We start from the raw sequence: 25,941 nt of genomic DNA, 5'->3' as shown, positions 1-25,941 counted from the left end.
AATCAAGTGTTTGTATTAAATAACATTCACAAACATTAATTAATGTTGTAAAAATATATTGTTCACTCAATGTGTTATGTTAGATAATGCATTAAGTAATGTTAATGAATGGTATCTTATTGTAGCATTACCAAACTATACAGGAGATACAATATGTTTTATTTGACTTGACTATACTTTTATTTAATCCAAAACTGCATTCATATTTAACTTTTAAAGGGCTTTTTAAACCTGCTAAGAGTTCCTCGTCGTCATGGAGAGCGCAGATCGCACAAGCGTTTGTACTCCCGTGGCGTCTGTCGTTGCTATGCATCCATGAACACAGGCGCACATGGAAAAACGAGCGCGCCGCTTCTATTATGAGCGCGCTTGCCGCGCGCCATTTGAAATAACGTATCTGCACGCGCAAAAACATCAGCACCACAACAGCAGCAGCACCGCCGATCGGCATCAGCGCTTTTATAAAGAGGACGCAACCGCACGCGCTTCGGGCATGCACGCGCATCAAGTACCGGGTTTGAGAAAACCTGGTACCGTGACGTTTAAAAAAAAATAGTACCGACTTGGTACCGAAGTACCGGGTCTTTTGACAACACTAGTGTACAGTAAAAGGTAGGGATGGGCATCGTTAAGAAATTATCGATATCGATGCCATTGTCGAGTCGATGCGATTCCTTATCGATTCCCATATAGATTCCTGTACCATTTGCTGCACACTTACAGGGTGGCTTTGAGAGTTGTTGCCTTTGAATGTCTAATTTAAAGTGGTTTTAGAGAATGAAAACCAAGTGTGCAATATCAATACAGAAGTTGAATGCTTTGACATTTCTAAAAAAAAGTAAACATTTCTAAAACAAAGCTTTGTATTGTAAACACACTTAGTCGTGTGTGCTAAAGTATAAAAGAGTAAACAACGCATCATGGTTTACATTTTAACTTTAACTTTTATTGTTTTCACAAAAACTTCAATTAATCATTAAACATTTAAAAATTTCTAGCAGTTCTTGTTCAGAAAAACAAGCATGTCTGCTTTTTCTGGGAGGATCCTTGATCTCTCCAGGCTGATCATTGGTTACTTACATCTAGCATTAATGTTTTGATATAATTAACCTACCATTGTTTGTGGAGCGCAGGCTGTCAAATATAGTGCACTCCTGGTATTTAATGCCATGGATGTTATTTAAATGTTTGAGCATATTTGTTGTGCTCCCCCCTGAGATGCTGACACGCATAAATGATGACAGTTATATGAAATATGCGTCCGAGGTTTTGCGTTCCCAAACGTACATTATCGGAAACCTAAACAAACAGCACATGAGGAGACTGCAGTGTGGAGCAGCGTTTACTATGAACGGAGCTGATCTGACTGCACGCATATAAATAATTAAAGCCTCGATCGTGCTTCTCTGTAAAAAAAAAACAGCGCATATATTTTTTGCGCATATCACAGCCTTTACGATTTCATGATAGCACTCTGCTATTTTATGATTGTAACTTGTTTTAAATAGATCGCGTAGCCTTAGAAAACGGTGTAATAATGCGGTTCATGGATTCGATCTAAACAGCTATGAAAATGTGAACTTGGAATATAAATCTGACGGCACGCACTTATCACTTATTGTTTACTTCTGTTGGCGGTAAAGAAGATCAAAACAGACTAGCGCGCGAGCCGACAGCATCACCACCACTACCATCTCTTTCTCTCTCTCTCATCAGAGATGACGTTTCACAGCCAAATCAAATAAACAATCGGAGGAGAGCCCTTCTAGCCAATCAGAGGTGAAAAAGGTGGTACCTTCTCCTACCATCCTGGGGAAAAAAAATATTGCACGCGGGAATGGCGCTTTTGGGGGATTTAAAAATCCAGTCACATACTGTGACGTCGTGCCGCGACGCGGGAATGGACGGAACGGAACGTTCGGAATCGTTAGTGGAATCGTTAACGTGTGGACGTGTACGATTCCGATGGATCGGAATGTTTGGAACCGGTTCCAAACCGGAACCTGGAACCGATTCCCAAGCCTAGTAAAAGGGTCTATATAACTGTCTGTCATCTGCAGAGCAGAACACGAAATAATATATTTATTTACTTTCATAGTATAGAAAAGACTATGGAAGTCAATGGAAACTCAAAACTGTTTGGTTACCAACATTCTTTAAAATATCATTTTTTGTGTCCTACAAGTTATACCACTTTGGTACCACATGAGGGTGAATAATGAGATTTCTAATTTTGGGTTGACTATCGCAGGGCTCTAGACTGCGACCAAAATGTTCTCAAAAATTTTGATAATGTGTTAGTTAAAATTTCACACGGTCGCATTGGTGCCAGTGCATGATGGTCAGGTTGTTTTGGTACCTGGCCGGCACATGTACTCCATTAACCAGTCAGGCTCGATTCGCCCCTTCCTACTAGAGCTTAGATTCTCTGCCCGAACTTAACCCGATATTTCCTCCCACTGTCCTCGGCTAACCCTAACCCAAATAGAGAGTCTGCAGGCCTTTAGTTTCGTCACTTGCATTGCACGTGAACTGGAGCGCATCTCATCATAAATTAACCGAAACTCAGTGTATGCCTTACAGTCATGAGAAATATATCTAAATAAAGCTTGAAATGTCTTTAAATGAAACAATTCAAAACGAAAAGAAATGGGCTACTCTCTGATTATGTAATTCATGATGTGCATTTCTCTCTAGGCGCGTTCAGTATGGAGATGGCGATCGTCAACTTCATCTTTGCAGCCGACACTGACAGAAAACACTAGTTTATTAATAAAAACCAATGCACTCGTGTCACTGGATTTACAAATGCTTCTTGCTTGTTGCACGCACACATGTCGAAATAACGAGATATTATGTTGAAATAACATTATTTATAATAATAAATCTTTAATAATATTTGATTGAATGTTGTGCTCGTTCTATTTAATAAAATTTATACTTTAATTGTAAAATAAAATAATTGAATAAGTAAAGAATTAAGTGGCCAATTTTTGCTCATTTATTATCAGTATATAATATATCTAGCACCCCCTCAGCACCTGCATTAATTATCTGGCGCCACCCCTGGTTAAAACGGCCTACATATTAAAAATGGACGGGTTTAAATCGGGCTCGGGTACAACGTGCACAGGCTCGGGTAGGGGTGGGCTTGTTTTTTTGGGGGGCCCGATCTAAGCTCTACTTCCTACCTGCGCTTTCTGTGCCTTCATCAGCTATGTACAGCTATGAAGCGGTCTTTAGACTAGTATATTAAAATGCAAAAAGACTTATGAATCCTGCATATTCTGCATGTCTCTGTGTGAATGAATGGCTCAGACGCGGTTTCATTTTCCACAGACGCTTGCAGTGTTTTTAGCCAACTTCATCTCCAGAGCCGCTCTAAGAGTTGCTTCATAAGCATTTCACCATTTCATTTGAGATGAACTATCCTCATATCATAGCCTAAACAACACACGGCAACCCGTCAAAACAAAATTTCAGATTAAATTTACGTAACTTTAAATTATGTTTTATGCCTTCAATTGATTGCCAGATAGCCTGCACCACACAACATTTCTAAAAAACAAAACAAACAAAAAACATTAAGAATTAAGAATGATTATGTGTTATGTATTTTTTTTAATGAATTCAATTATTTAGACATGCTTTTTTAATTTTATTAAACCATTAAAATGGAATCCAGAAAACTGAAAACAGAATTTGGTAAAAAATAAAACAGAATTTAAAGGGGGACACATTTCATAGGGCCACAAAATTAAAATTTTTGTTAAACTATAAACTTTTAATATTTTTAAATTGTATGTTTCATGATTTCAATACAATAATTTTATTTACCAATTAAAATGTAGTCCTTAAAAATTCAAACGGGAAAAAACACGGTATCCAGAAAAATTTACACGGAAAAAAGATTTCATAGGGCCCTATATAATAATATTTTGGTAATGTTTTATTTTAATCTTTACATTAATGCAAAACCAGCATATACAAATGAGGATGGTTCATCAACATGCAAGGTCATTATTATTACATTTTTATTTTTTTTAAAGGGTGTGACCAGATTATAATTTGGTGTGACCAACTGAGAAAATTAGTTGCACCAGTGGGAAGAACGAGTCTAGAGCCTTGTATCAATTTAACATCCCTTTCCAATGCATCAAAATTAATCAAATTTTAATATTAATGATTAATAAAAACTTTTTTTTTTAAAGGTGCAATCTGTGTTGGTGACCAATCACAGCAAAATACATCAGTTCTATCACAAAATTTACAAAATCATGTATGTGTTAGTGTATACAAAACTAAAACATATATAATGTTTATAATAGCATATTATAAACATGTTATCAAGGCTACAATTGTTTATCGTATTTCAGTATTTACAGTGGATAATAATCACATACTTAAGCTTTATTTATTAAATTTTTGTACCTAATCTATAATGTCATCTTGACAACAATAAACACTAAATGGTTTTGTGACATTGAGGTGTTTTTTTTGTGTGTTTCAGAGGAACGTCAACAGTATTGTCTCTGGAGTCCAGCAGTATCAAACTTCTCTTCTGAATACATTGAGGGAAAGAATGAAGAGGATCTTCGAAAGACATTCGGATAGTGTGGAGCAGCTGCAAGAGGAGGCACTGGCCACATTTGATCATTTTCAGGATCCTTTCTCCACTATGGCCACAACATACCTGCAGGATAGCACCATTCAGGAGCTTTTTAACCCAGTTAAACCAGAGGAGATAGTGATGTCTCAAAGGGTTTGTAGAGTTAAGAAAGGACAATCAATGGTTCTTGCGATCAGAAACAAAAGTTTTTACTATATTCCCCTAATTAAGAGCCTTGAACAGTTCTTGTCCAATTCCAGAGTTTTGGATATGATCAGCACCACACCACAGAACTGCCACAAAGATGATTTTTTGTATGATATTGCTGATGGGAGTCTTTTCAAATCCCACCCACTGTTCTCAGTAAAACCTTCTGCTTTGCAGTTGATTTTGTACAGTGATGAAATAGAGATCTGCAATCCCCTGGGGTCACACACTTCTGTACATAAATTATTGATGGTTTATTATACTTTAGGAAATATAGACCCCAAGTTTAGGTCAAAGCTTGCTGCAATCCGACTCCTTGCTATAGCAAAAGCTAAGGATATCGATGAATGTGGCGTAGATGTTGTGTTGCAAAGAATTACTGAAGACTTACAGCGGCTTTATAATGGTGTCAAAATCCAAACACAGAATGGTGAAATGGATATATTTGGTGCTGTAGTTTTAATATGTGGTGACACACTTGCACAACACGAGCTTGCTGGTTTCAAGGAAGGAGTTGGTTTTGCCTACAGCAAGTGTAGGCATTGCGAATGTACCTTTGAAGAAATGCAAAGGAATTTTGAAGAAAAAAGTTTCACCAAAAGGACACTGGAAAAACACCTTAGACAGTGCCTTGAAATAGAAAGGGCTAGCACAGAATTCTTGAAATCAGCTCTCAAAACCACCTATGGAATTAATAGAAGAAGCAAGTTGATTGATTTTCCAGCCTTTGACCTTATTGAGCAGACTCCACAGGACATAATGCACATCATTCTTGAGGGTGTTGCACCCATGGAAATCAAATGCGTCTTGAAATACCTTGTTCTTTCTGGACAGATGGAATTGGACATGTTCAATTCAGCCATGCAGAGTTTTCCTTATTCATCAATAGACATACGGGACAAACCATGTCCAATCAGTGTCAATACTTTGGCATCTAATGATAACAAACTTAAACAGACTTCTGGTCAAATGCTAATATTGTTGAAGATCATGCCGTTTCTGTTAAACGGTATAGAAAAGAATGAATATGTTCAGTTTGTTTTGGACTTAATTGAGATAGTTCAGATACTTTTTGCTCCTATTTTATCTGTGCAAACTGTATTAAGACTGAAAACAATGATAGAACTGCATCTGATAAAGTTTAAGCAACTTTTTCCTGAGAATAATGTAATTCCTAAGCAACATTACATGCTACATCTCCCTGCTCAAATTCTTTCTCTAGGCCCTTTGATAAGGCATATGTGCATGAGATTTGAGTCAAAACACTGTTTTTTCAAGCATTGGTCATCAAAATTGAACTACAAAAATGTCTGCAAGTCACTTGCAAACCGTAATCAACTTTTTGAAAGTTGTCAAAATGAACTTGGTACTGAGCATCCTATTTTTGTACATGAGAAGGAATTGGGACCTGTTTCAGAAGTGACAAATATGGAGTACATTACAGCAAAGATTAGAGATTTTTTGGGGATTGATGGCATTCAACATGCAGTTGCAGTGAAGTGGCTTATTCTTAATGGTAACAAGTACATCAAAGAAAAGTCTCTGATAATAATTTGTGCAAATGGGAAAGTGCCTGTCTTTGGACTTATAAAGAACATTTATGTTGTAAACTGTTCACTGTATTGTTTTGAATATCAGCTTTATGAGACTCTGGATTTGAATAGAGATCTACTAGCGTATGAAGTTTCTGTACCTAATCTAGCTCAGGCAACAGAGTTTATAGATGCTGAAAAGCTAATCGACCATACATCTTATTATCTAATCAGTCTCAAAAACAGTGCATATGTTTTGACAAAATATAACCTTGATGATGTTATTGCTCTTAAAACTGGGTAATTAAATATACTGGATGAGGTTTGGAAGGAGTGTGGTGACTTGACGCTGATTCTTATTATTTTTTACTGAGTTGTAAATGTGTTGATGTTGACATAAAACCAGTACTTGCAATAAATAATGTTAATTAAGAAGTCCTGTGTGTGATTGAGCATTTTTTTACTAGGCAACCTTAAAACAAGTTCTTAAAACTAAAAAAAAGTCTTAAAATACACAAGGCTGGCCTCAAACGATGTCTCTTACATTAATTGAGCTTGATTTGCAGGTAAACTAACTAACTTTAAGATTTACTAACCAAGTAAGAAAAAAAAGATTAATAATCTTAAAACCATCTGAATAATCTTACACAATTTGATCTTATATAGTATTTTATTCTTAAAACAAGATCAATAAGATTTTACAGCTAGATATAAGATTGCAAATCTTTGCAAGATCGGGAGTTTTTGCAGTGTAAAACAGTAATATAAAAGTAACTAATCTATAATAGACAGATACAGGCAAAATTATCTCAAAAAGTCTGTAGATGTTCTTTTTAACTTACCAAAGTCACTCTGGTTTTCATACAGTGGGTCTAAATACAACAACAAATAATGGTTCTACAATATGCTGCTTATGTATGTGCATTCAACATTGTTTTTGCAAAAAGTTAACATTATACATACTATAGTAATCTCCCATGCTGTGTGAAGGTGCTGCTGAAAAGCACACAGAGTTGATCAAAATAAGAATACCAGAAGCCTACTTTTGTAAAAGCTGAACAATGACATTTCTTGTTTATCCCTGTAAAGCTACAATCTGTATTGTATAAAGCTCAATATTAATAAAGGTGAGTTGATTACACAGCTATACATACAATTTCTTCCATTTTGTTGCATCTCACTGAAGGGCCAACAATCAACTTGCTCATCTGCTGAAAGGAGACATGTTAAGTGACACAAGGTCAGGTATTTATTAGCAATATTGCTTAATATTTGTTTAGTCAAGACAAATGTATATGTAAAAGCAGTAAAGCACATTTAAAAACAACAGTGCTGTAGGCTTAGGGTTGCCAACTTTCTGAAATGGAAATAAGGAACAGTGAGCGGGGGGGGTTCTTCTGGTGAATACATTATAGCATATTATAATACAACTTATTAGGCATATATTTATATAATAGCAAAGTAGGCCTAATCAATATACAAGACTGAACCACACAGATGTGAAATATAAAGGCTATCATGATCATTTTGCCAACAATGAACCATGGATTTGTTTAGTTTATAATACGTTTTATTTTTAACTTAAACAAATAAAACATATAACATTCAAAACTCATCGGCTTAGACTGCATTTGAAGAAAAATAAAAAGTTTTCTGTAGCCTTGTGCGAACTTATTAAATAGAATTAGACTTCTAGAATGTTCTTTCCAGTGCAAAAAATAATATTTTTAATTTAATTAGACAACATTTTAAGGAAGTGTAGTACAAATATCTTTATATAATTCACTGATTCTTGAGAGTCGGGACAAAACATGTCCCACATAGAAAAGTCTAATTTATAGCAACATTTAAGAAATTCATCATGATTGACATACTTACAAAGTTAAATCTAAAGGAATTCTATATACCTATCTGATTTTTAGAATAAACTTTTTATCTTTTTGGGGAAAATTTGTTTAAATGTATGGTCTGTGGTTAGAAGGTCCATGTTATTGCACTTGTCCTCAGCAAGATGTCACAATATTAACCATCCCAAAAAACTTTAAAAAAGCTCTACAATTGTGAAAACATATATATCAAATAAAAAATAAGGGGTATAAATATATAAAACAATGCATGAAGTGAACATCAAACAATATTTTCCATAAAAATCTGCCTATTAAAGTTGTGTCCTCAGTTTCTGTCAACTCCGTCAGATTTTTTCATAAAGCTCTTTAAATCAGGAAATAGCATGGTCAGCTATATCCCTGAGGACCCCTTTTCATCTCCCTGCCTGTGGTGAATGCAGCACTACCACACATGCTCTGGTAGATTTTACATTTTTTTATATTTTAGACAAACAATGTCAATATTCCTATGGTCACAGCTGCAGCATGTCAATACCATCTTTCTGTTAAGATACTTTTTTTTAAACCATAGTGGATTGAATTTAAGCATTTTAGTGAGGTTATTGGGACAGCTAGCAACTGAGGAAAAACTACCTATCTGCAGTGTACAATACATGTTTTGGCAGGAAAATACATGCCCTTACGTCAACTCCGTCAGACGTCAACTCCGTCAGGTTCTATGTCTGACGGAGTTGACCTGTAAGCTGACGGAGTTGACAAATCCACCAATAACCTCTTAATGTGCGAATATAATATTATTTGTGAATATAGTGAAGGGTTAAACTGTTATTTCAGGGTTTTATTTACACAGAAATGCTTATACATAGCATGCATTATATTATTTAACCATACGCATCTGACTTGTAGATAATGGGCAGGCAGTGGTCTACTTATTATTGTGTAACGTGTAACTTTGCCAGCACTTTAATATATATATTTATATATGTAGAGACAGAGATAGAGAAATGAGAAGCCAGTGTAGGGCTGGGCGATATGGCCCAAAAAAATTATCACAATCTTTTTTTTATATCAGTCGATATCGATAATTATCACGATAAATGTCTTTCAAGTTTAAAGGCAGATTCTTGCTCCTAAGTGAAAGTTGTAGAAAACAGAGCGTTAATTGTGGTTTTAAACTACTCTTTATTGTCAGAACATATCATGACAAACAGGTGAACATTTCACAAATCTGAGGTAAAACATTCAAGCATTTTCCGTCAACACCGTCAGTTTTTCCGTCAACACCGTCAGATCTTCGTCAACAGCGTTGGATGTTTGTATGTTTTTGTTAATTTTTTTGGGGAAAAAAATATTCTTCCTTCAGTTTATGTTGTTTTTGTAATAAAGGACCATCTGATCTACATCCTCTTATGTTTTATTTATTTAAGGAATTTGTTTTTGCAATATTGAAATTAAAATCAAAGTTTGAAAATGCAAATATTTAGAAATCTGAGTTTTCAGAATAGTGTGAAATCACAACTTAAGTTTATATATTGTATTTTTTTACATATCAGAGTAACTAAACACTATTACAATATACTTCAGAACTTTAGATTCTTGTTGGATTTGAAAAATTAAAATTGTATACTTTTTAGTGTGTCTGACGGAGTTGACACAAATCCAGTTCTGAAGGGAAACATGTTTATTTGTTAAAAATGTGTTTTTATTTAGAACCTGTTCCTTTACATGGTTAAATAGCTAAGACCTTTCTCTGCAGAAACATATAACTCTAATTGACATAGTGTGTAATTAAAAAAAAAGTTTTTTAAAACGTGTTTTGTCCCGACTCTCAAGAATCAGTGAATTATACTTCAATTATGGTTAACTTTCTTTCTAGTGCAAAACAATACATAAAAAAACAGCTAATAAAGAAAATATAAAATATTGCACTCAAATACTGCATTCAAGCAATACAACACCGTATGTATATTTTTGTGCTCTTTTCTTTTTCGCCGGCTGCTCGGAGGAAGTCATTTTGACATTTCCCGCTGTTGTCACTTGTCGTCATCGTTGCTACGATACGTGACTCACAATGACTGAAACGTCCAATTAAAAGGGCATTCTTTGATGATGTTCCAAGATGTTAAAAACGCTACGCTGATCATAGACAAACAGGGGGAGAAATTAGTAGCCTATCTACCGCACCGTCGGGTTTTTTTTCTTGTCTTCGTTCACAGTCTGACATTAGAAGCTATGTGTCTGTCATGGATTTGCACTGAATTGATTCTCAAAAATACGGAACAAAGTGCGTTCTGTATCAGTTCAATACGGAACAAGACTTTTATGTGTCAAATACAGGACGATTCAGTATTATATGGAACGGTTGGCAACCCTATGTAGGCTACAAGCAAAACAGCAGAAACCATATCAAGCATGCGATCGGGTTGAGACTTGGGATTGTGAGCCGATTGTATCGTTACCAAGCGGCAACCTCCCCGTCTCTCTCTTGAAACCAACACGGAAGTGAGTTAAACTGCAATTCGTTGACTGGCCGCTTGGGCTGGCTGCAGAAGTGAGTCAAATCTGTATCTCCCTCATGTTAAAATTACCAACTTTACAGCAGAAAAAAATATGTTTACAGCCTGGTTCTCTCTGTGGCTTTGGTCTATACAGCTAATTTTGCCCTTCATAACAACTGTGAGGGGGGTGAATTATTTTATAACTCGTCCGTTTAGTTGATTAATATTTAAATTTAAGGGTGTGGCCAAGCCACTTGAGTGACAGATGGATTGCCGCTGTCAGTGCTAGCCGTTTGTCTGCTGTTACTAGCCGTCACTTCACCTCAGCAAATGTTAGCTGCTGAACTTGCCATCTCTGCAGTGTTTGAGCTTTTTTTCGGGATTATTTCATACAATTTAATACTTGGGTACAAAGCCCACGTCTTTGGATTCCGTCGTTATCGTTCGAGAGAACAACCAGCGCTGTATTTCAGTTGTTTTCCTCCGTGAACCTGCACTAATGGATGTCTGACAATTTCGTTGCTTTTTTGGGGGTTTTCAAATTTAAAACGTCAATAAATGTTCGTTCGTTCTGCTCTCACGGAACAGATGGATTATAAAATGTACTGTCAGATGAAATCATGCGGGCGTCGGCGCTTTCTCCGTCCATGCAATAAATGCACATGAATGAGCGCGGATTTTCTAGCGCATTTACTTGCACTTCAAAGGCAATTCTATGGTTTAACCCATTTGAGAGACGGCCAAAATCAGAATTTAAAATGGACTGAATAAGCTCTCTACGAACTTGAGCGATGCCGCGCTGACGGACCATGAAAGAGTGACGGACATGTACCGTTATGCACATAAATCACTGTCACACACAAACACTCTCGAAGTAATACACAGTCTCACTTGTAGCCATGTCTTTAACTAACTGTTAGGTGATTTCAGATAGCCAGGCCAGGCTCCTCAGCTCCACTCACGCCCCGCCTGTTTGCCTATTTTCTGTTATCCGGGAGTGACGCAAGGCCAAGATGGCGACGGCCGGCTCCGCCCACTTTAGGCTTCAAAAATGCTCTTCAGAAACCTACGGGTGACGTCACGGACACTACGTCCATATTTTTTTACAGTCTATGATCGTTACACCCCTAGTAGTTGCACCTGCGGGTATTTTGCTCAAACGGGTGCGGGTCAGGTCGGACACGGGTGAAACTAAACACAATCACGTGCAAACGTAAAAAATGCACATTTTTAGGAACACATCTACAAAAATATGCCTGTATTTCAAGTTAATAAAATAATTTAAAATCCACATCAGTATATTTGTGGCCACGCCCTCCCAGGAGTCTCTATACCTAGTTTCACTTTTATAAAGTCATCATAACCGCGCGCGCGCGATCTGCTTGCAGTCGTCGAGATGGATGCTGAGGAGTTGAAGAAAGAATAGCTAGTGGAGATTGTAAAGTTGTCGACAAAACTGAAGAAAACATTATTGTGAACGGCTTATTTGCTGCATGCATTTTCGTGTTGGATAGCCGCAAATGTGGAACTTCATCGCAGAGGAAGCACGCAGAAACTGTGGTAATAACAAACCAAGCAGTTCTGTCGAAAAGTATTTTTCAAATTTAACACTGTTAAGTATGTGTGGTGTGCAGGGCGCGTTTGAACCCAACATTGTCAGATGTAGGCTAGACGAAATTGGGTGGCAGATATTAGTGTTGTAGCCGCGTCTGTTCGACTGGTAAAATGTTATAAGGCTACTCAGATTTGTGGTAACGTTAGCCATGTTCTTCATGGACCGGCCTTTCTACAGCTTAGGCTGACGTTGTCCTTGTGTTAATGGTCGTGTGATAACTTCTGTATGACCTGGCAATAAACAATAACATTTTTGTGTGTCTATAATGTGATAGTTTAAACTGTTTTATTTCGGGTGCGGGTTTAAATTAGTGCTGCTTTCGGAAAACGAGTCGGATGCGGTTTTAAGCACTGTGACTGCGGGTATGGGCGGGTGCGGATTTACAAAATCGGACTCTGTTGTGTGACATTGATTCTTAATTTCCCACGAAGCTGATCGCGGTTACGTGTCAGTTAAACTTTTCATCTCCAATCCTGTCTGTATTTGTGAGAATTGGTGCTGTCCTGAGTTGAAAGATATAGCCTACTTTACGGCTTTATTATCAAGTAAATAGGTGTGTGTTCGTGTCGACCGCTGTCCATTTCCTAAGGTTCTGAAATGCAAACATTTATTTATTTATTTTTTAAAGGGCGTGCGCCCATGAGCACCCACGGAGGAAAACATAAATCGGCGCCTATTGCTTACATATAATGTAGCACTCCACATCTTGGTAAAGGATACCAAAATGAGTAACTGAATAGATGGTGATCTATAATGTTTTACATAAAGATCATATGCACTTTTTATCTATGTTATCTAACAATAGAATCTTATTGTAAAACGATGTTAATACTACAATTTTTTAACAGTGCATATACTTTAATATATGTAAATTTAATCGAAATTAAGCTTTTGTACCAAAATTGGTACAGAGAGAACCATGGATTTTCACTGGTATTGGTACCAAATACTGAAATTTTGGTACTGTGACAACATTAAGTAGTACACTTTAGTAGTAGTACTCATTCTAAGTCAAGTTCATCGTTTTAGATATCGGTAAAGTACCAGTGGGTAAAAGTTGATGAACACTGGGCTCATGGTGATGCACATCTTTCTCCAGGCTGAGGGAAGCTTTCACCTCAGAATGAAGAGGGCCACATTGGGCACCAACAGCAGAGAGTCCCTGAACTTTAGAGTCATCACAGTGAAAAAAACACAAAATGCGATAATTAGAAGAGTTGATTAATTTAGTCAAGGCAGTCAAGATTTTTGCTTTACCATTTACTTGTTTTGCCTCAAAATAAACAAGCACAAACGGAAGTGTTATTTTAATGTACACAGGACACATTACTATGAATCAATCTCATCCTGAAGTTACAATAGTTAGCCTACTGTTTCTTAAGGATTTCCCCATTCCACTGCTCGCACCAACAATTCCATGTCCTGTTGTAGAGGAAGGAGTTCATTATTGGAAGGAAGGAGTTAATTAGTGAACTATTAGTCGGTTAGTTGCAGAAAAAAAAACACCCTTGTGGCGAAGTCACGAAGTCCGTGAGTGACATATCGTTAATGACGGTTCTTTGTGGTAATGACAGTGTTTCGGGCCAACAAATTCAATCATCCATACCTCAAATAAATAAAAATATAATACATGCAATTAGTGGCCAATGGCTTAAATGAACAACTACTAGTTGACTAAAAATAATTTCTCTACTGCAGCTCTACTGATTTCATAAATACACGAGACACCCAGAATTTAAAATCAATCATGTTACACTAGCATTTTCAAATTTCCTATATTCCTATATTGCAGGGTAAGTGGATCTGAATATACAGACTACAATAACCATAAATAAATAAATAAACAAACAGGATACCTGGTATCTCAATTCTTGGAGCGTGAGCAAATTTCTTCCTTTTAACCTCAGTGCCTTCCTCCTCCGAGTCAACATCCTGACTATATATAGGGTTTGGTCTGAAACAAAGAATCAGACAGCATGATGGGCAGAATCGTAAATACAATTTGATCACCTTCTTTATTATTTGTCCATTTAAATAACATTACTTCGACTTTCGTCTTTGTCGACCATCGAACTCCTCATCAGACTGAATATCAGTTGTGTCACAGTTCTCTTTTAAATATCTCTGCAGGCTTCGTTGGGCTTCGTCATAAGTATCTGAAAGCATTCAAAAGACACCCTTTAAAGGAATAGCTCACTTTAAAATGAAAATTCTGTCATCATATACTCACCCTCATGTTGTTCCAAACCTGTATGAATTTATTTCTTCTGCTGAACAGAAAGGAAGATATTTAGAAGAATGTCAGTAACCAGGCAGTTTCTGGGTCCCATTGACTTCCATATAGCCTAGTAGGAAAAAAATATACTATGGAAGTCAATGGGACCCAGAAACTGTCTGGTTACTGACATTCTTCTAAATATCTTCCTTTCTGTTCAGCAGAAGAAAGAAGAAACACCTTCAAACTGTACCTCTCTTTAACTCCTGCAACTGCTTCTACTACTACTAAAAGTAGTATTTTACTACTATATATATATTTTATATTATCTATGTTTGTTCGTTGGTATTTATGTTGGCTCGTTGAATGTATATAGGCCTATTGTTATATTGGAATAATTCTGTAGTGCTAGGGACCTGTCAACTTGTGTAAAAGTTGAATGAGAACAAAAATGAACAAAAATCGTATGGGTTTGGAATGAAATGCGGGTGAGCAATTAATGAGAATTTTGGGTGAACTATCCTGCTGAAATTCTGCATCAACAGGTTGTTTACTTACCACGACTAATTAAACGTCTCACTGGCTCATAAAAAATCCATCCGTCACCTGGCTGGAGGTAATTTTTTACTGCAGCATGAATTTTGGATCTCTTTTTAGTGGAGAATGGTGGCCATGATAATTTGTCACCATGAAGCCAGTTTTGGGGGACTATTTCAGTGCCACCATTTTTAAATTGAGCAATGCACCATTGCTGCTTGTTTTCCATTTTGATACCTTGAGAAAAGAAAGCAAAGATGGCAAATGAAAAGATAGAAGGTAAAATCCAAGAATGTACTGCACTCAATGTAGCCTACTCTAACTGTCCAACTCATCCACACCATAAACCATATTTTCCATAAGTGTTGTAAAATATTTATCATAAATGTTTTTTACTCAGTACATGAACAACAATTCTGGAAAATATGATTTATTAAAATAAAAATGCCAACGATTGTAAATTTACCATATTAACAACATAAAAGACCAATAATCACAAATGACAAAATAACAGGGTATTACCAACAGGAAAGCAACAATAAACCTCTACCTCACTTCATATGAAGCATAGGCATTGCAATGAAGCCATTTTTATCAGGATAGAGGACACATTTATTTTGGATGTGCCAGTCTGCTTACACCAAGATTGTCATGCATCTGCCAGACCTTGTAACACCCAATAAATGAAGACATGCAGGGATATGAAAAGTATGACTCCTGATTTTTGAAATTTTGATGCAGGACAAATATCTGTTCTTCCACCTTAACTATATTTTTAACAAGAGCAATTGCATCTCCGACCTGTATGCAGTTATCTCCTTCCTGTGTGGATAATGTAAATTTATATGTAGTGACTTTTTTGTATTGTTCAGCTAAGCTAAACTGAGGAGGCAATGGGCCATCAAAATGGGGGCTATGTAAAGTGCACTCTTTGAATGGGACTGGGATGTGCACACATGGGATTTCAGATATTCTTTTTACTACCTGCTGCAATGGTAAATGTGGCTTACGTAACATATGCTTGATCTGTCCTAGATAATTCTCAAAAGGAAAACCAGACACATTATCCAGAGGCCCAAAACGCCTGTACTCATCTGCAAGGTGTATTACTTGGTGTATGGTGAACACACTTTCATTCCTGCCATAAAGCTCTCCAAAATGGTTCACAAAGGAGACAAGCATTTTATGAGACAAGTCAACCATGGCATCAGAGGTGCCAGGAGAGAGAAGAAAACACATCCCAACGGAAAACAACATGAAATTACCATACAGCTCACTTGGAATGCTGTTTCTGAGTACAATGGGCCCTGTATACAACATGAATGTGCGAAGCTCAGTGGCTTTCCATCGATCAATCTCTGTCAGTGACCTGGGCTTACGGTTAAATTCAACAGGTGTGTAGGGACGGAGCATCATAAGTTTTGTTGAAATTTCATTTATGGTTTGAGTGGATAATCGTGTGGCCAGTGAACGTCCTCTTGTCCATATATACAGTAGCTTCCTAGTCACACCTAAACAGCAAAGGTGCATATAGTCTAATGGAAACATTGAGACCATTTTTACAATGCCACTTAAAGGAGAAAGCTTCTGTCTTAAGTGATGTTCATCATCAAGCATTGCATCAAAGTCTTCATCAGTTCGTGGTTTTGAATTTGTTTCAGGGTATGTCATCTTGTTTTTCCACTCCCCTACTTGGCAGCATTTGTCACACCCAGCATAACCATTGTGAGCCTTAGTATTCTTAACAAATGCACGAGCAGGTGCATCACACACAAATGAAGAGACAATGACTTGAAACTTTCTACCGTTGTAAATTATGCCATTAGTCAGCAAGTGTGTCAAATCTTTAACAAAAATGCTTAAGTATTCAAACACACTTTTTGGCTTGCTAATTCCACAAAACAGACCAACAATAAACGGGGACATACTGTAATCACAACTGATTAAAGCTAGAATTGGCCAAAACTGAACCTTGGAGCTTCTAAAAAGAGGAAGCCCGTCAATATTGAATTGAAGCTTTAGTGAATGCAAATTTGCTGGCAAGGTCAAACACTTCAAACGGGACAGCAGTCCCTTTGCCAAGCCAAAGTGGTAGTATTCTCCTCCCTCCATTTTGGTAGTAGGCACATCAACTTGACTCCTAAGGACTGTGCTTGCATCTTTTGGGAGTTGGGGTGAAAAACCCTCAGAATACTCAGAAGTGCTGTTAACGAAACAAGTGACACAGAGAAAGTTGTGGCCCAATATCTCAAACTCCGTAAGAGAAAATCATCTGTTGGAGTATCATTGCCTTCACTTTCACAATCATCATCTGAATTTGTTTGGGTAGCGCATGTATGCATTTGGGTAGTGTTTGTATGCAATGCATGTATCGACACATGCACAGGTCCAAGGGCTCGATGTTTGCAAGCACACATGCATATGTGTACATGAACATAATGAACATGTTCATATTTTACTTATTATTTCCAAAGTTATTCATAAATGCCTACTCTCAGATAAATGAGGCCTACGATTAATCAGATGCAAACAGAAATATAAAACCAGTCCTAATTGAAAGAAAACAAGTTGACAAAAAGATTGAATCCAATATTGGGTGATAATATAGTTTTTAGTAAACCTAAAAACAAAAATTCTGTTAGCCTAATTAAGAAATTATTGTCTGTTCTTTCTCTTTTCTGCATTTCACCTCTGCTGTAGCTTCTGTCCTTTTAATAAACCTGTGATTGTATAATAATATTGTTGGCTCTGTGACAAATGGTTTGTTGTGTTCTTAGATCCTTCCATGCAGATGCCCTGCACCGTAGCAGAGTTGAGCTGATCATCATCTCTAAGGCGCTATCACCCATATGACTAGTGAGTAAAACCAAGCCAAAGACACATTTCCACTTGTGGACAATAAAGGAACTAAACTAAAACTTCAAACATACACTAATGTTGTTGGTAAAAAAAAAAAAAGATGTGTTTTGAAAGAAGTCTCTTATGCTCACCAAGACTGCATTTATTTAATTAAAAATACAGTAAAAACAATAATATTGTGAAATAATATTAAAACATTTAAATAACTGTTTTCTATGGAGAAGCATCACATGATCCTTCAGAAATCATTCTAATATGATGATTTGATGAAACATTAATGATTATTATCAGTGTTGAAATCAGTTGTGCTGCTTCATATTTTTCATTTTCAGGATTATTTGATGAATAGAAAGGAAAAAAAGCATTTGTTTGAAACAACAATCTTTACTCTCTCTGGTCAATTTAATGCATCCTTGCTGAATAAAAATATGAATATCTTTAAAAAAATATATATTCTATTGCACCCAAACTTTTCAATAGTAGTGTAAACTACCATTTATATATGTTGGGTCTATTTAACAATTAATCCTGGAGAGAGAAAAAAGAAGATGGATTAAACTGTTACATTGGTTTACACAGAAATATTAATCAGCACAACTGTTTTCAACATTGATAATACTCAGAAATGTTTAGGACGTTTGCATTGTGAGAATGTATAGTATTCAAATATAAAAATGCTGACTCGTTAGGTCATGTTTTCTCATCAAAATCAGACAATTTCCTATTAATTCAATAGAATGTAAGGGAATAACTCTAGAATAACCTTCCTGATAATGTTCGGGGCCCAGAAACATGATCCTAATTTAAATCTAGATTAAAGACACATCTCTGTAGCCAAGCATTCAATTTACACATCTCATAATCTTGCACTACAGATAATATGTGATGAAATAGTAAAAAGTGCACATGATCATCTTTTGTCTGAGATATGAACAGCAGCTATGCTAATCTTGCTCCTGTTGCTTCCCTGTGTCTATCTCAGGATGCTCAGCAAGTTCACTAGAGATTACAGCAGCTCCAGTGTGGATCCAGCCTCACTTGTGAAGTCTTCTAATGACACCAACACTCACCAAGACTTCAGATGATGGCAACTACAGATGGACACAAAACTGCCAGATATTATCCTTATATTGCATTGGCCCGGTTTCACACATAGGGCTTAGATTAAGCCAGGATTAGGCCTTAGTTAAATTGGGATATTTAAGTAGCTTTTTAAAAATGTACTTTATGTACAATGGCACTGAAATATTTTAAGATATGTCAGTGCAAGTTGCGTCCAGTTAAAGGAGAACTCCGGTCAATTTTAACATTGAGCTCATTTTTTTGTAAATTTGGAGTGCTGTCAATACAGAGAACAACGACAAAAATCGGTGTTGCCTACACCGTGTTATCCTCTTTTTAAAATTTGCACCCTGTTGACTTCAATGGGGCAAGTACTAAACCTGCTTTTAGCCTCTTAACATCCTTGATGTGTCACATGACCTGTGCACTTGTAATGACACATCAAGGATGTTAAGAGGCTAAAAGCAGGTTTAGTACTTGCCCCATTGAAGTCAACAGGGTGCAAATTTTAAAAATAGAATAACACGGTGTAGGCAACACCGATTTTTGTCGTTGTTCTCTGTATTGACAGCACTCCAAATTTACAAAAAAATTACAAAATTAAAATTGACCAGAGTTCTCCTTTAAGACAGTTCAAACATGCATTTTAGTCTGGGACTATCTTAAGCCTTTTCTGTGAAACCGAGATAGGTAAGGGAAGGTTTGCATGACAGTTTTGCTGACAAATAAACAGGAATATCTCAGTACACGTAACTCAGAAAAAGAGTAAACATTGTTCTAACATATTACCAACATTGTAAGAATAGTGGGTTGAAAATCTGCAAACTTACCCTTTAAAAATGTTGAAGGATCGCAATTAGGACTTTAAACTCATGACTTGTATTATCTTATGGACTATACTTTGTTGCCAGAAGATGCTCTCCCAGTGAGTAGCTGTCGCCTTTGGCTGATTAATGGATTCTTGCGATTGTATAACCTGCTATGAAACGATTTGTATTGTGAAAAGCACTATATGGTTTTACTATGGTACAACTGTACCAACCATGTTATTATTTTTTCAAACCATGGTTCAACTAGTAATATTGCTGTAAAATGATGGTAATCATGACTATAACCATGTTTTTAAACCTTGGTTGTTGTGAAACCATGGTTAATTTTGTTAGCAACTATGGTTTTACTGCAAATGTTGTGGTAAAACCATGGTTAATTTTCATAAGGGTGCAAATTATCCTATAAATGTACTTGACTAATAGTCACATTGGATAAAATAATCTGATAAATGTAATGCAAATGTATCCATTTCATCTGTTCACTGAAAGTGTGTTTAATAAAAAATAAATTTGCAACTGCTATTGAGACTGGTGTACATTGCTTATTTTTTATTTAGGCAATTGGTTGATGGAAAAATTTATTAAAATTAAGATACAATTTATACAAAACGAAATTCACTTTTTAAAAAAGGCTTTCTACAAAACAAACTTAATGAAGAAAATTAAGTTTAATCATGTCTGACTCACTCTCTGGGTGTTTCTCAATATGCGTTCTTCAGCGATCTTGCGTCCTTGTGTTCTCGTTTTACGTCATCATAACCGTCGAAGTTCAGACCCAATTCTCAAGAACGCAAGTACAGAGGACGCATGAAAGAACCCGGATGTGTTCTTGATACCGAGGATGCATCGAATGCAGACTTGAGCTAGTACTCGCCTGGTGTCCCAGAAGTCATTGCGGCCGGTTCCGAGTTCGTTCTTCCAAGGAAGCTTGGCAAGACCGGTCTCCACGAGAACACAAGTCCGTTCTCTGCGTTCTTGGAATTGAGAAACAGCCTCTGTCTCCCGATGCATCCTATTATGGTGTTCACTTTTCATAATCAACATAGATGGAAAAATAACATAATATTTGAACAAATATTAAACTGAATGCTCTTATTTAATGGCTACAACAAATATAGGCCTACATACTCTCTATTTGTACAATTTTTACAAGTTTATACAAAGTTAATTTTCGAATTAATTTTCAAATGATTGAAAACAAACATACCACTTAAAAAAATATAGTACTGCGGTTTTTCCTAAACAAGAAGCACTTTATCTGCGTAGTAGAGGGTCCGTTTGGAAACAGCTCCCATTCATAAAATCCTTCAGTTTTCGCGTGTTGTTTGTGCACCTGACAATGGTACACGTTGAGCCACAAGAAGCCATTGCTTAATCTGTCAGCATTACTACTTGTCAGTAATCAGTTTCACCCGTTTGTACCGCGACGCGAGCATCCCTTGTGTGCTAGCTTCATTAAGCGTTAGGCTAAACCGGAACTGAGATACCGTCAACAGGAAGTATTGAGTGTCATGGCGACGCCCAATAAGACTCGCGGAATTGTGAAACTTTTTTTTTTTTTGGCGCCTTTTTTGACTTAAAGGTTAGTTCGCCCTAGAATGAAAATTAACAGTTTACCCACTGTTGGTTTTACCCACGATGACGTTTGGTAAAAGACAGATTGAAATTCAATAAGTTATATTATTAGGGAAAATCCCGGCCGTTGGTTTGTGTTCATGTTACTAAATTTAACATAGCAGTTCATTCCGACTCACCCAGGAAAAGCAAACAAGTTGTAAGAAATACAGATAAATAAAAATGAGAATGAAAGATTAGAGATTTAAGATTAACTTACCTCTAAAAATCACTCTCTCGTTGCCTGAATGCTTCGTCCGTCTGTCTGTTTCGCGGTTGAAATCTGTTAATATGCCGCCCTTGAAATCTGTTATGCAGCGCGCTTTGATCTGATTGGCGGTTTGGCAACCAATGATAGGATTGTCTAGGCAACCAGTGGAGAGATTTAAGATGACCAAAAATCAACATTGATTCAATGTTTGTCTTTTCAACACTGAAAAACATTGAATTATCAACATTGATTGAATATTATTTTAACATTGAATTTTCAACATTGTTCCAATATTATTTTAGCATTGATTTTTCAACATTGATCCAATATTATTTAGCATCGAAATTTCAACCTCAACCAAAATGATGATTCTGATGTAATTTCAACATTTAATCAATGTCACCTTGCTATCTGGGAAAGGACAGAACAAATAGAACTTCTACAGGAATTACATTATATCAAGTATATGTAAACCTTCACATATACAAATAAATAAATTAAAAATAAATACATACACAGAGGAAACATCAGTGGTTTTGTCAAAAATATCAACATAATATTTCAAGAATCTGTCACTTTACTTGTTTTTAATCAACCTTAGAGACTAGAGAAAAAAATTCCAAACAAAATAAAAAAAAATGTACTTAATGTAATTAATTAAAGTACTAATCCTGATCGATTGCTCCTGTCTGCCTCGCTGCCTGCTGTGAGTGTGTTTGTTTGATTCGGTGCGATAAGCTCCGTCTTAGCCATATATTTCTTTGTTTTGAACCATCATTTTACTACCATTTCTAGTTGTTTATACTACTACATTTTACCCAACATCTCAGATTAACCTGACATCGCTAGCTTTTGTTATTAGTACTACTAGCACAAAACGCTAGTAATTCGCTAGCCTGTTAACGCGCCACCCGTGCGCTCAGCTATTTTATTTATTTATTTTTCTCTCGCGCGTCCGCGCCTTTGAGTTCATAAAAAGCTCAGGTGAGTAAGAATCACTCAACAAACACGGTGAGTAATGTCTTGTCCTGTTATTGTCACTTGCACTTCATGTCACATGTTTAGTATAGGCTTCTCTGTCGACAATATAGGATTTATATGTGATAAATGTAAGGAGACAGTTAGGTTGACAGAGAAGATTTCAGAATTAGAAACACGCATCCAAACTTTAATTGAGGATAGTAAGAGTGCTAGTGCTTTAGATGTTTTGGATGTGCATAGAATAGTGCACACTTTACATGAGTCGGTTCTGGCTGAAGTAGAGCCCGTGCAGCCGGGCAAATGGGTGACAGTGAGGGATCGCTCTAGTCGCGGATCTAAAAACCACTCTTCCGTTCCGATTACCATAACAAATCGATTTGCCCCGCTCAGTGAAACACCCACTGAGAATGATTGTGCCCTAGTTATTGGCGATTCTATTACACGGAACGTGAAAATAGAGACACCAACCACCATAGTCACATGTTTGCCGGGAGCCAGAGCGCCTGACATCGAAGCAAATTTAAAAGTGCTGGCTAATGCTAATCGTAAATTCTCTAAGATCATTATTCATGTCGGCACTAATGATGTTCGACTCCGCCAGTCGGAGATCACCAAAATTAATATTAAAGAGGTGTGTGAACTTGCAAGTACGATGTCAAGGACTGTAATTTGCTCTGGCCCCCTTCCTGTTCGCAGGAGTGATGAGATAGTTAGTAGATTGTGTTCGCTTAACGGTTGGCTGTCTCGGTGGTGTCCGCTTAATAATATAGAATTCATAGACAATTGGAAAAGTTTTTGGGGCAGACCTGACCTGTTGAAAAGAGATGGTATTCATCCCTCCTGGGATGGTGCTGCTCTTCTCTCTAGTAATATGGCTCATAGTCTTAGAGCTCAAACATGACAATCTGGGGCTCAGGTCAGGAAGCAGACAGACTGGCTAAACCGACCATCTGCTAGCGGCCTCGCGTCACCAAGGTCAGATAAATCCCATCACATAGAGCCTCTTTCACCTAGATATCATCATATAGAGACTGTGTCTGTTCCCCGAATTTGGAAATCCAAAAAAAACGTTTAAACCCAACTAAGGTTAAAAATTTAATTGATGTTCAACAAATAAAAAACAGCTATATTACAGATGAGCAAATGCTAAAGCTTGGGTTGCTGAATATTTGATCGCTTACTTCAAAAGCACTCGTTGTTAACGATATGATTTCAGATAATAACCTAGATGTGCTGTGTCTGACAGAAACCTGGTTAAAACCAAACGATTATATTACTTTAAATGAGTCCACTCCGCAAGATTACTGTTATAAACATGAGCCTCGTCTGAAACGCAAAGGGGGTGGTGTTGCTGTAATCTATAGTAATAGTTTCAAAACCACTAAGAAATCAAGTTTTAAATATAATTCTTTTGAAGCATTGGTGCTTAATGTAAAAATATATAGTGTAAACGATAAATCACGTTTGAGATTTGTGCTGGCTACTGTATACAGGCCACCAGGGCACCATACAGACTTTATCAAAGAATTTGCGGACTTTCTATCAGAATTAATATTGACTGCAGATAAAGTACTAATTGTTGGTGATTTTAATATACACATCGATAATGAAAAAAAGATGTAAATTCAATTGGAGTTAGACAACACGTGTCAGGACCTACTCATCGTCGTAATCATACTCTAGATCTAATATTATCACACGGAATAGATGTTGATGCCATTGAAATTCTGCAGCAGAGCGATGACATCTCAGATCATTATCTAGTCTCGTGTAATTTGCATTTAGCCAAGGCTGCAAAGCCGACTCCGTGTTTCAAATATGTGAGACCTATCACTTCTGCTACTAAAGATTGCTTTATTAATAATCTTCCTGATCAGTTTCATCATCTCAGCATCTCAGATAGCTTAGAAGAACTAGATATTACAACAGAAACGTTTAACTCTCTCTTTTCCAGCACTTTAGACACAGTTGCTCCGTTGCGCTTAAAGAAGATTAAAGAAAATAGTCCAACGCCGTGGTACAACGAGCACACTCGGGCCCTTAAGAGAGCAGCCAGAAAAATGGAGCGCAACTGGAAGAAAACAAAACTAGAGGTATTTCGCATTTCATGGAAAGAGAGCTCAATTACTTACAGAGAGGCTTTAAAAGCTGCTAGATCTGCTTATTTTTCAACCCTATTAGAAGAAAATAAACATAATCCTAGGAATTTATTTGAAACGGTGGCTAAACTAACAAAAAATAAAGCTTCAAGCACCGAAGTTTCCAAGCAACACAGCAGTAATGACTTTATGAACTTCTTCACTTATAAGATTGATAATATCAGGGACAAAATTATAACTATGCAACCGTCTACTACAGTATCGCATCAGGCAGTGCATTGTAGTCTCCCTGAGGAAAAATTTGATTCATTCGTTGCTATAGGAGAGGAAGAATTTACTAAACTCATTAAATCATCTAAATCTACAACATGTATGTTAGACCCTATACCGACTAAGCTACTGAAAGAAATACTTCCAGAGGTCATAGATCCTCTTCTTAATATCATTAATTCGTCTTTGTCTCTAGGATACGTACCAAAAAACTTTAAGCTGGCTATGATTAAACCGCTTGTTAAAAAAACGCAACTTGATCCTTCAGAATTAGTCAATTACAGGCCGATCTCGAATCTACCTTTTCTGTCAAAGATACTAGAAAAGGCAGTATCCTCACAACTGTGTTCCTTTCTTGAAAGAAATGATATCTGCAAGGATTTCCAGTCAGGATTTAGACCGTACCATAGTACCGAAACAGCTCTCGTTAGAGTCACAAATGATTTGCTCTTATCATCCGATCGTGGTTGTATCTCGCTATTAGTGTTACTCGATCTTAGTGCTGCATTTGACACCATCGACCACAACGTTCTTTTAAATAGATTAGAACATTATGTTGGAATTACGGGAAATGCACTAGCATGGTTTAAATCATACTTATCTGACCGTTATCAGTTTGTAGCAGTAAATGATGAGATGTCTCATCGATCACAAGTTCAGTATGGCGTACCACAAGGCTCAGTACTAGGACCGCTGCTGTTCACTCTGTGCATGCTACCCTCACACACACACACACACACACACACACACACACACACACACACACACTCACTCTGTACATGCTACCCTTAGGAGATATCATTAGGAAACATGGCATTAGCTTTCACTGTTATGCCGATGATACTCAGCTCTATATTTCTTCAAAACCTAACGAAACTAATCAATTCACAAAATTAACGGAATGCATAGCGGATATAAAAAATTGGATGACTTGTAATTTCCTACTTCTAAATTC

The 25,941-nt window shown here is 36.8% G+C and overlaps 1 protein-coding gene across 1 annotated transcript in view; it reads left to right on the top strand.

The window, feature by feature from the left end:
- The window catches only part of LOC308690148 (uncharacterized protein), a gene marked incomplete at its 3' end in the record, with an annotated part of 38,206 nt that overhangs the window by 2,636 nt on the left and 9,629 nt on the right, over positions 1 to 25,941 (top strand). Inside the window, exon 3 of the mRNA XM_081364451.1 lies at positions 4,511 to 5,050. Within this exon, the coding sequence (XP_081220577.1) occupies positions 4,511 to 5,050 (540 nt within the window). The remainder of the gene's footprint in view (positions 1 to 4,510; positions 5,051 to 25,941) is intronic.

This window comes from Scardinius erythrophthalmus, assembly GCF_964197995.2.
Source record: "Scardinius erythrophthalmus genome assembly, chromosome: 4".
Lineage (NCBI taxonomy): Eukaryota > Metazoa > Chordata > Actinopteri > Cypriniformes > Leuciscidae > Scardinius > Scardinius erythrophthalmus.
Note: the sequence above shows the minus strand (reverse complement) of the source record. Positions and strands in the feature narration are given on the sequence as shown.